The 11,403-nt window shown below is 59.9% G+C and overlaps 1 protein-coding gene across 1 annotated transcript; it reads left to right on the forward strand.

Annotated features, from left to right (window-relative positions):
• The first annotated feature begins 8,633 nt into the window (after window positions 1-8,633).
• PLA2G3 (phospholipase A2 group III) lies at window positions 8,634-11,030 on the forward strand. The gene is made up of 7 exons (XM_062010320.1): window positions 8,634-9,087; window positions 9,155-9,287; window positions 9,391-9,525; window positions 9,636-10,141; window positions 10,248-10,377; window positions 10,493-10,627; window positions 10,832-11,030. Exons 1-7 carry the CDS (start codon window positions 8,634-8,636, stop codon window positions 11,028-11,030), a joined length of 1,692 nt encoding a protein of 563 aa, XP_061866304.1.
• Window positions 11,031-11,403: the final 373 nt, after the last annotated feature.

Below are 11,403 nucleotides of genomic sequence, written 5' to 3' on the forward strand. Positions count from 1 at the left end.
TGTGTTAAACTTTGATTAATAAATTTTCTTTATAGAGGAAAACGGATGTGACAACTTTTTCGTCCATAACAGAGGGAAAAAGGAACAGTTTTAACAGTAAACAAGGGGCTATACAAAAGGAATGGCGCGTGCCGCGGCTGCTCACCGCCCGGGACCTGACGCGACCCCCTCAGACCGGCAGCCCTGCCTCTGCTCCCGAAGCCCCGTCCCCGACATCCCTGCCGATATGTGCTGGGCATGATGTCAGTATGGTATGGAATACCTGCTGGCCAGCCCAGGTCAGCTGCCCATGTTGTGCCCCTTCCTACTTCCTCATCAAAGTTAACTCTATCCTAGCCCAAACCAGGACACCCCGTCAGCCCCAGGCAATGCTTCACGTGTGGGGCTGGTCCAGAGGCGCTGGCTAACGAGCCAGGCCGGGCTGGCCAGCAGTGCCGGGCACGAGGCAAAGTCTGTCGAGGGGGCAGTCGAGGGCTGGCCCAGGCTCGGTCCCGGCGGGCACCGTGTGCCTCTGGAAAGCGCCGGCACCACGACAATGGGCACGAGCCCTTGGCAGCAGCGTCCTCGACGTCAGAGAACGGCTGACAGAGACACAGGGAGCCCCGGGTAGCAGCCCAGTCGTCAGCGGGTCTCCGGGCACAGTGAACTCGGCTGAACTCGACACGGAGCCGGAGACCCCACCAAGGCGAAGCGGTTGGACGCTGCCCGAGCGAGTGGTCTCTCCTCAGGATGCAGATGCTTCCCGGGACATCCCTGCTGAGCTCGGCTGAATCCTCCTCGCTGGGCAGTGGCTGCCGGGACAAAGAAACCCTGTCAGGCGCAGGACAGAGCCCCAGCGACCCCGAGCTGCCCTTCCCGGGACACAGGAGGCAGCAGCGGCTGCCCCAGGAGTTGTGTCACACCCCCACCGTGCACCCGCACTGAGCAGCGCGGAACGGGCACCAAGCTGTGACCCCCACTGCAACCAGCACTGAGCTGTGACCCCCACTGCAACCAGCACTGAGCTGTGACCCCCCACTGTAACCAGCACTGAGCTGTGACCCCCCACTGCAACCAGCACCGAGCTGTGACTCCCACTGCAACCAGCACCGAGCTGTGACTCCCACTGTAACCAGCACCGAGCTGTGACCCCCACTGTAACCAGCACCGAGCTGTGACTCCCACTGTAACCAGCACCGAGCTGTGACCCCCACTGCAATCAGCACCAAGCTGTGACCCCCCACTATAACCAGCACTGAACTGTGACCCCCACTGCAACCAGCACCAAGCTGTGACCCCCACTGCAACCAGCACCAAGCTGTGACCCCCCACTATAACCAGCACCGAGCTGTGACCCCCACTGCAACCAGCACCGAGCTGTGACCCCCACTGCAACCAGCACCAAGCTGTGACCCCCACTGCAACCAGCACCAAGCTGTGACCCCCCACTATAACCAGCACCGAGCTGTGACCCCCACTGTAACCAGCACCGAGCTGTGACCCCCACTGTAACCAGCACCAGGCTGTGACCCCCACTGCAACCAGCACCGAGCTGTGACCCTCAGTGTAACCAGCACTGAACTGTGACCCCCCACTGTAACCAGCACTGAACTGTGACCCCCACTGTAACCAGCACCAGGCTGTGACCCCCACTGCAACCAGCACTGAACTGTGACCCCCACTGTTACCAGCCCCAGGCTGCCGACCCCAATCACTCCCCTCCACGGGAGCTCTGCAGATGCGGCTCAGGGAACAGCCAATGGCAGTTCTGGGGTCAGGAAGGAGTTTCCCCCAGGCAGACTGGCACAGGTCCCCAGGGGTTTGTGCCTTCTCTGCAGCATCCAGCATGGCCCCTTGCCAGGACTTCTCGGGGCCATTTCTGGCCAGGGATTGCTGCTGTTGCAGGACCAGGAGTCTGGCTCTGCGCCCGTGACCTCTGCACCTCTCCTCCCCGTGCCAGCTTGGCAGGGGAACCTCAATCAACTCCACGTATCAGGTCCCCTGGGGGACTTCTGCCCTGTGCAAAACACGGACTGTCTGCAAAGGCTGGAGGTGAGAGGCTCTGTCAGGAGCATTGGTCTCCTCTGCCAGAGTTGCTGTGTCTGCTCTCAGGTACCACCCTCAGCTGAGGGCCTGGCCTCTCATCACCAGTAACTGAAACATGAGTGAAAAAACAGGAACTGCACCTTCTCACCACTTACCCATCTTTGAGTAACCAGGGCAGTGTCTGTGTGATAGAAATTAGGAAGAGCACAGCAGTACGTAACCCCGACTCACATCTGTGCAGGACATCCTGTGCTGCAATGCTCAGGAGACGCCTCCTGGATTGGGCTGGGGGGCTTTTTTCAGTTTTCCAAGGAAAATACCCAGCTCCACTTTGAGCATGGTGTGAATCCAAAGGAGACCGATGAAGATCAGACCTTGTCCCTGCCTGCCCAGCAACCTCTGGCACAGGGTGCAGCCGAGGTGACTGTTGGCTCCAGACGGTTGCAGGTCACAGAGTGCCTCTGCACAGTGTCCTCACAAGGACAGAGGCGGCCCCAAGGCTTGAGAGCTCATGAAGATGCCCTGGCCCTCCAAAGTGACTCACAGGCACACCAGGGTTAATTAAAGCAATGTCAGAGGTGCCCATCACAACCAGAGATACTCCAAGAGCAGATTTGTGCAAGAGCAGCTGGATTCACCGGTTATCTTGGTGATTCATCCCTGGGCTCCCTCTGCTGCTCCCAAAACTGCAGAGTCATCATCCATGACAATGAAAAGGACACAGGACACCATCTTTGGCAAGGGACAAGGAAGCTCCTGAGCCCTGCTCACCTTCATGCAACCCTTTGTGTCAGCAGCATCGCCTTGGCTCCAGGGCTTGCTCCATGACTTGGTGCTCTGTGTTATTGCCCTGCTCTGCAACTACTGAAACCCTTTATCATCCTTGGGCACAGCCGGGCTCATCTTGCTGCTGGGAAATATCTGCAGCTTCTTCTCTAGAGGCTCCATGGTGTGGCTGTTCCTGAGGCTTGCCCTCTGCAAAACTGCTGTAGAAATGTTTTGTGTCTGTGACTTGTTTCTAGGCTGGACCTACAAACAAAACTGCAACAACCATTTCATTTGACTGAGCCAGGAGAAGCCCAGGGCCTGGTTGCACCAGGAGGAAGAAGAAATCCTCTGGTGCCCAAAACGAAATTAATTTGTCTACCTCCTTTACCAAAACCAGGGAAACTGGCTTTATCAGGAGATGTGTGGGGTTCAAGGAGAAAACCTGAAGCTTCCAGGTTGGTTCTGCACTTGCTACCCCTTTTGCTGATGCATACAACGTTGACGTGATGCAGATGGCTGTGGTCCAGGGCAGCCAGGCTGCAGACCTGCCAGCAGAAGGATCCCACAGGGCTGTTGTACTCCAGGCCAGCCCCAGCTCTGCCCACACTGGGAGTAACGCAGACATATGTGCTGTGACTTGTTAGCCTTATTCTGCAGGTTAATGATTCACCTAGCACAATACAGCACTTCCTGCTGTGGGGCATCCAGACCTTCCCATCAATTGTGGAAGCTCATAGGTCCAACATACACAGTTAAATAAACCTGAAGCATGGAGGATTTGTATTTGTCTCATCAAGCTGCTTTGGTTCCTTTATCTCATTTACAAAGAGATGAAAAAAACAGCACACAGTTTACCTTGGACACAAAAAGGAAGGAGACTGTGCTTTCCAGAAATGTCCCAATCCCGTGACCCATGATTTCTGCTGAGCCTGGGGGGTCAGCAAGGGGGTCCCTGCTTCTGGGCTGACATTCCTCATTGGTTTTGGTCAAGCAAGGTTCTGCTGACTCATCTCTTCCCCAGCCTCACCTGGAAGTGAAGTGACACATACCAGCCAGGCACCAGCTCTGTCTTGCAGAGCCTTCTCAGTTATTCCCATAACTTAAATGTAGGCATTGACCAGGCCATGAAACCCAGGTGTCTCCCAAGCACACAATGATGCTCAGAAGTGCCTAGGGGCTAAGGGAAAGCAGAAAATGGTGGGAATATCCTCCTAGCATCTGTGTCTGACCTTTTACAGGGAACCTGTGTGCCCTGGGGAGGTTCTGGGGTAGTTTTTGTCTTACATCTTGGGGCTGTGTCTCTTAGAGGCACGGCTGTTTGACACACACCATGGTTGCTTACTGCTGGAAGCCACTCCAGAAGGTCACTCAGCCTTGCTGAGAGTGGGGATCACCTAGTCCCTGGCTCAAGCAGGGGCACCTAGATCAGGCTGTCCAGGGCCTTCAGGTTGCTCCTTTGCCGCGAAGTTTTCAGCTCTTGGCCTAAAAAAACAGGCTTGAAGCCTAAAACCAGGCTCAAAGCCTAAAAACCAAAACCAGGCTCGAAGTCTAAAAACCAGGCTCGCAGCCTGAAAACCAGCTCCAAGCCTACTTCATGCAACAATCAACCCAGGGTCCGATTCTCAGCTGGGTGGGAAGAAATCAGTCCTACTGTGTGAGTGATAGCAGAAATCTTCTTCACTTTATTGAGAGCAGGCTCTAACTTATATACCCAGCAGCTTCAAAGCCAGCTCAGCAACAGCAGCTAATAGATGACATTCTTATGTTCATCCTACTTGTGGTTTCTGCCATAAACAAGCTCCCTCACACTTTCCCATCTTGTTTTTCCCTGAAGTTGTTTTCCACTTTTAGCTGAAAACAGATGGACCTTGAGGGCACAGAAAGTGGCCTGGTGTCTGCGTGACAGCAACTGCTTTAACCATGGCTCTGACTCTGGTCTTGATTGTGCATCAAATCCATATAACTAGAGCCCAGGCTGCCTTGCACCAAGTGGCCCAGCATTATACCCTGGGATCCATGTCCATGCTCCCTCATTTTTTCTCCACACCTTGATCCTTGGAAAAGGCCTTGAGGTTGCACTCCTGGCTAGGGACCCAGGGTAGGAGAGGACTCCTATGAGCCACAGGACTCATAGGTGACCACAGAGCCTGAGTTGACTTCCTGTCATCTATCATCTCCACAGCCAAGGCTTGTACTGAGAATAGCTGAGGGATCCAACCCAGCTTCTGCACTGAGCATGTGGCAATTGCAAGAGAGAAGAAAAATCTCCTTTTTAAATCCCTTCCCCTTTAAACCTACACAGAAAATACATTCTAGAGAGATGGTCCTTTCCTTAAGGGGCTCCAGGTACATGCCACATCTCCAACCACAGCACAGGGCCTTGGGGCAGGTACGTGGGCCAGGCTGTGCAGGCAGAGCATGCCAATGGACACCACTGCAAGCTCAGCCTGAAACAGTGCTGTTCTCTAGAGCACAGGCTGCAGGGCATGAGTGAGTCTAGTCTACCACTCCAGGAGGCTCTGGTCCCAGGTGGGGCAGCCAGGGAGCAGCCAGATGCCACAAAAGCAGCAGAAGAGCCTGACCCTCCACATCCCAGTGCCACCAACTGTTGGAAAGACTGAGCCCTGCTCCTGCCAGCACAGCCACCCCAGTCACAGGGATGGATCGGAAGGCACTGGGGACATTCCTGGCTGCTGAGGATGCCCACAAAAGCAGAGTGACCCCAGCATGGAGTCTTGCTGCCAAAGGTGGGGACCCAGGTGGGACAAGTGTGTGGCAAGGAAACAACCCAGGCTTTCCATGCTATGCAGAGGCAGGTGACAGAAGTGGTGGCACCCGGGTGGAGGCCGTGTCATCTGCAGGACAGGGAGTGCCAACTCACCATGTCCCAGCAGGGGATGAAGGGACTTGTGGGGGCATGGCAGAATTCACATCGGTCTTTCAAGAGTCTCCTCTGGGTCTGCAAAGTGGTTGAATTTATAAGCTCAGCTCAGGTTTGAAGTAACTGCATCATCTCTTTTCTCATTCCCACTCTTGTTTTGGTTTCCAACCTTTGCTAGAGATTTGCTCACATAAATAAGTTGTGTCTCTGCTCTGCCTTCTGTGTCCAGAGCCAAGGATGCCCAGGATGCCCTATTGAACGGGATGAACGTGTGTTCATCATTTCTTCTTTATCTCCACAAAATTCCAGCTCAGAGCGGTAGAAAGCAGAAAGGCTCATACACAGCACTGCAGCTGCCCCACATGAAGGGCAGTGTCCTCCTCCTCCCTCAGGGCGGCAGGGAACTGGGGATGTGGTCAGTCTCTCACAGATGGGCTCTGCTGCTTCTCTCTGCTCAGATGGGGACGACTCCTGGCATCCTTCCCCTGCTCCAACACGGGCTCCTTGCCCCAGATCACCATCCTTAATGAACTTCTCTGGTGTGGGTTGTTCCCAGCAGCTGCGGCTTCTGCCCATACAGGGTCCCTCACACGGGACACAGCCTCTTCTGGGCAGAGGCACTGCTGCTGATGTGGGGTCTTTAACAAAGTGCAAACAAATCCCTGCTTCCCCAGTCCCCTCCACAGGATGCAGGGGAGTCTCTGCCCCAGCACACCTCCTCCTCTCCTCCCTCACTGACCTTGGGGTCCACATGGTTGCTCCTCTCTCATTCAACTCCTTGCACCACCACCAGGCAGAAAAGAAGGAAAAACAGAGCAAGAAGGAACAGGAAGAACCGTCCTATTCTGGCTTCTTCTTAAAAAAGTGATCATGAAGGTGCCCAATTGGCTCAGTCCCAGCAGTGGGTCAGGCTCAGAGCTGGGGAGAATTTCAAGCAGCTTCTTACAGAAGCCATCTTAACAATCCCTTCCCCCTTACCAGAAACAGCATCATGTCAAACCATGACACCAGGGCTCTACAGAGCCAGCTTCACTCCGTCCTTATACTGCAAAAGAGCTCAGGCTCCTCTGGCTCTGCCCTGGGCAAGGTAACAGTCCCTTCTGCAGTGACATGAGCAGGATGCAGCCAGCAGCAGGCACAGTACACACACTCACATGTCTGCACACCTGCAGGGAGTCAGCACTGGGGCAAAGGGCAAAGCTGGACATGGAAATGTATCAGCTCTGAGACACTGATAAAGCCCCAGGCCCAGCAGTCACTGCACAGTCTGGCCATCCAGCCTCTGACTGCAGGATGTCTCCTTAGGAGACATCATCCTCAGTGCCTGTGCTGGCCTAGAGATTGCAAAGGCAGAAGAGATGAACCCTGTTGTGCCCTGAAGTTCAGGGCAGATAGGGTCCTACTTCTCCTCCTGTCCTCCAGCCTGAGGAAGCCCAGTCCCAGCCCTGACCAGCATGGCAGCCTCCCTCACTGGCCTCTCTCCAGTATGGGATGTCTTTCTTGTAATGGGGAGCCCCAACTGGAATGTGGCAAGTAGAGCAAAGGGAGAAGAATCACTTCAGTAGCCCATCCCTGCACTCCTACTGATTCAGCCTAGGACCTGCTGGTCACTCTTACTGCACAGGACCGTGGCAGCTGACGTCTCTGCCAGGGCCCAGTGCTCCTCCACTGCATCTCAGCAGTGCCCTGAGCGCTGCAGCAGCACAGGCAGAGCAAGCCCTTGGCATCTCAGCCCTGTGCTAGCCTTGCCTGTGGTTTTGAACCACATCAGCAGAGTTGGGCACAGGGCTGCCCCGTCAGGGCAGGCAGTCTGGGGCTCAGTCCCACACACTGGCTGACTGGACCCCTGCCTCACCCCAGCAGCTGGCAGCAGGGCAGCAGCATGGGGCCAGCCATGTGCCCCCCCCCAGCTGCTTAAGGAGTGCAGGCTGAAGCACCAGACATCCCTCCTTATCCTGTTATCTTCCAGACAAACCCAAACTGTGTCCTCAGTCCCTGACCCTCAAGTACTTGGCAGCCAAGGCTGCACTGTGCTGCCAGTGTGGAGCCTTGAGCGGCTGCAAGCACAGCACTGGCATTGGGTGGCCTCAGGTGCACTGGGGGTGCAAAGGCACAGCCCGGGCATGGGGCAGCCGTGGGTCACCCTGGGGGTGCAGGGCACAGAAGCCCACAGCAGCAGGGGTGGGCTGGTTCCCTCAGGCATGGGCTATCCCCTAGCAGAGGCTTTCCCCCATCCCACTTAGTGAGCGCAGCCTCCACGGTGGAAATATCCTTCCACGGGACAGGGGTCACATGAGCCTCGAGATGGCCCCGCCAGGTGACACAGCAGCTGGGAGACCTTTGCAACACCTCAGGCGATGTGCAGCCGTGCCACAGGTGCCAAGTGGACTCTGCGCTGTCGATGGTGTTGGCCGCTGTTTGCGTTGTTCGGGAAATCCTGATAAGGCGAGACCAGGCTCTGCTGCCAAACCGTGCCCGTCCCCAGCTGCCCTGCGGCACACCGAGGCACCGAGCCCCGGACAACCTCCCGGCCCGGGCGCGCAGAACCCAGCAGGGCAGAGCATCAACGAGGGGGGTGACAACAGTGACCCCCAGGCTGGCCTCGGAAGCGCGAGCTGCGCCGGAGGAATCACGCACACACGCAGGCCCACGCGTGCACGAGGCAGGCGCATCCGCGCGCGCACCCAGACACGGGGACGCGTCCCCGCGCCCTCCCGGGGGTCCCGCACGGCCAGAGGGCCGGGGCCGCCCCGCACAGCTGGGCCGGGGCCGCCCCGCAGAGCCGCACCGGCGCCCAGGCGGGACGCGCGTGTGCAGCGGCTGCCCGGGCCGGGGGTCGCGGCCGGCCGTTGCGGGGCGGCGCGGGGCGGGGCGGGGGCCGGCGCGGACCAATCGCCGCCGGATCCGCCGGCGGGCGCGGGTTTAAAGGCGGGCGCGCGGCGGGCGCGGGCGCTGCGGGATGTGGGTGCGCGCGGCGCTGGCCTGCGCGGCCCTGTGCGCGTGCGCGCGCGCCTGGCCCGGCGGCGCCGTGTGCGCGCGGCGGGCGGCGGGCGCGGGCGGCGCGCGCTACGTGGCCTTCCTGAGCCCCGGACGCGGCCCCGGTCCCGGCCCCAGCCCCGGCCCCGGCCCCGCCGCGCTGGTGGAGAGCGCCTGGGCCGGGCCCGGCCGCCTCCGCGCCTGCTGGGCCCGCCGCGACCCGCGCCTGGCCCGCGCCTTCCGCGCCGCCTGCGCCCGCCGCCCCCCCGCCGCCCCCGGCACCGCGCTGCGGCGGGACCTGGCCGCGCTCTGGCGGCACCGCGCCGCCTGCACCGACCCCGCGCCGCCGGCACCGCGCCGCCGCCGCCGCGGCTGGACGCTGCCGGGCACGTTGTGGTGCGGCGCCGGCGACTCGGCGGGACACGCCGGCGAGCTGGGTAAGGGCGGGCGGGCGGGCGGGCGCGTCCCCACGGCGCGGCCCGGGCTCACCGGCGCTGCCCGCAGGTCTCTTCCGCGGCCCCGACCGGTGCTGCCGGGAGCACGACCGCTGCTCGGCGCAGATCGCGGCGCTGCAGTTCGGCTACGGCATCCGCAACTACCGCCTGCACACCGTCTCCCACTGTGACTGCGACGCCAGGTGCGCCGGGGATGGGGGGGCGGCCGCACCGGCGCCGGTCCCGCGCGGGGAGGGGGGCAGCCCGGAGGCCGCTGAGCCGCTCCCCAGCCTGTGTGCCCCGCAGGTTCCGGCAGTGCCTGCTGGCCGTCAACGACACCGTCTCCAACATCATCGGTGTCACCTTCTTCAACCTGCTGGAGGTGCCGTGCTTCGTGCTGGAGGAGGGCGAGGAGTGTGTTCAGTGGCACTGGTGGGGAGGGTGAGTGCCCAGCCCCAGCTGCGGCCCGGCTGCCCTGCCCGGCTGCCCTGCCGGCTGCGGGGGGCGCAGTTGGGCTGGTGCAAGGGCCTCATGGCACATGGTGTCCCCAGGTGTGAGCGTTACGGTGTAGTACCCCTGGCCAGGATGGTGCAGCAGAGTCAGTACCACCCCAGCCTGCCCGCAGAGGAGACGGGCAGCGCCGCTGTGCAGCCCCTGGGCAAGGGAAGGAAGGCTTCTAGAGCAGGGCGCAAGCGGCGCCCACAGGGACTGGGGCAGAAGCCCAGGCTCCGCCAGGCACAGACACGTGCCCCAGCCCAGCAGTTACAGGGCCCAGGTACCTTGTCCCCTGTGTCTGCCAGGGACAAGGCTGAGCCCACAACCACACACCCAGCAGCACAGTGGGGGCTGGAGCCTGGCCCCTCAACAGCAATGACCGTGTTGGAACAGGACCTTGCTGGAAGACTGCAAGCGCTGGGAGGAGCACAGCAAGGGGCTGGGGGCTCAGCCCCCGCTGCCTGCATGGCTCACCCCCGAGATGGCCGGCCCAGGCCCAGCTCAGCCACAGAGCGGTGCAGAGCCACCCTGGTGCCCACTGCAGAGGGACACGGGCAGCGGGGTGAGTTGGTACTGGAGGCAGAGCACGCACCACAGCTGGGCTTTCCTGAGGCCTCAGCTCAGTGAGGCTGTGCTAGGGGTGTCCCTCACCACCCTGCTGCCCTCAGGCCTGGGCAGGGTGTGCAGGTGCTACAAACACCTGGATAAGTGCAAGCACCAGATCGCACCCCAGGAGGTGAAGTACCAACTGCACAACAGGGACCCCCAGACGCTCTTCCACTGCAACTGCACCCGCAGGTGCGTATCTGGGAGGAAAAGGCAGGGCCCTGTGTGCAGCCAGCCTGGTGTCAGGTGAGGTGGGACCCGGTAGGATGGGCAGCAGCTGCTGATTGCTGCTGTCCTGTGCCCACAGGCTGGCACGGTTCCTGCACAGGGTCAGGGACCGCAGTGACGTGGAGCTGGCTCTCCTGCCTGACCGTGTTGCCTCATACTGCTTTGTCCTGGAGCCACCCACCAGCTGCAGCCCTGGTGAGGGTTCACAGCACAGGTAAGTGTGGAGGGGCAAGGGGACATGGCCTGCATGAAGGGATGGCCTGGCTGGGCTGGGTGCTGTCCTGGAGGCTTGGCATGAAGCTGGCATTGCAAGCATTATCTCTTGCTCTGTTGTGCCACGAGCAGGGCTGCAGTGGAAGGCAGTGGCTGTCAGTGCTGCAGCACTACCCTCATGCTCACAGCTTTGCTTCTCTGGCAGCTGTGGCACGAGCCGGGCTGTGCCAGTGCCTGCATGGCACCTCAAAAAGGCCCTGAGGCGCTGGAGTCCTCTGCAGGGGAGCTCCAAGGCCAAGCATCCAGACTGGAAGACAGAGCGCCCTGGTACCACCCTCTATGAGCAATGTCTGCAGCTGGCGCTGGAGCAGAAGCCAGGTGCTCAGTTCCACATGGTGCCCTGAGGACTCCTGAGGAAGCACTGATGCCTAAGAAACACTGCCTTGGGTGGGGATGAGGATGTGATGTGCAGCTGCCATGGAGTAGAGTCGCTTGACTTCTGGTCCTTGAGAGAGAGGATGGCACTGAGCATGGCTGCTGGCATAACTGCGTGGAGGTGGGGCATGGGGGCCAAAGCTAGGGCAGGCAGGCAGAGGGATAGAGAAGTCACTCCAGGAGCTGTGGCTGAGGATGGAGCTGTGGCAAAGCCAGGGGCAAGGAATAGGAGAGCTTAGGACAGGGGACACATGCCCTCTGCCTTGATTGTGCTCTGGGGCAAGGGAGAGACTCTGAAGAGTGGATTCCCCCAGGCAGGGTCCCCTCACCAATGGATTTGTG

The sequence above is a fragment of the Colius striatus genome, chromosome 17 (assembly GCF_028858725.1).
Source record: "Colius striatus isolate bColStr4 chromosome 17, bColStr4.1.hap1, whole genome shotgun sequence".
NCBI lineage: Eukaryota > Metazoa > Chordata > Aves > Coliiformes > Coliidae > Colius > Colius striatus.

Bases quoted from the DNA above. Each gene is read 5' to 3' on its own strand.
- PLA2G3 (XM_062010320.1), top strand. From the start codon at position 8,634: ATGTGGGTGCGCGCGGCGCTGGCCTGCGCGGCCCTGTGCGCGTGCGCG. The intron at 9,088-9,154 runs GTAAGGGCGGGC...CGCTGCCCGCAG, and splicing joins GGGACACGCCGGCGAGCTGG to GTCTCTTCCGCGGCCCCGAC. The intron at 10,142-10,247 runs GTGAGTTGGTAC...TGCTGCCCTCAG, and splicing joins AGAGGGACACGGGCAGCGGG to GCCTGGGCAGGGTGTGCAGG.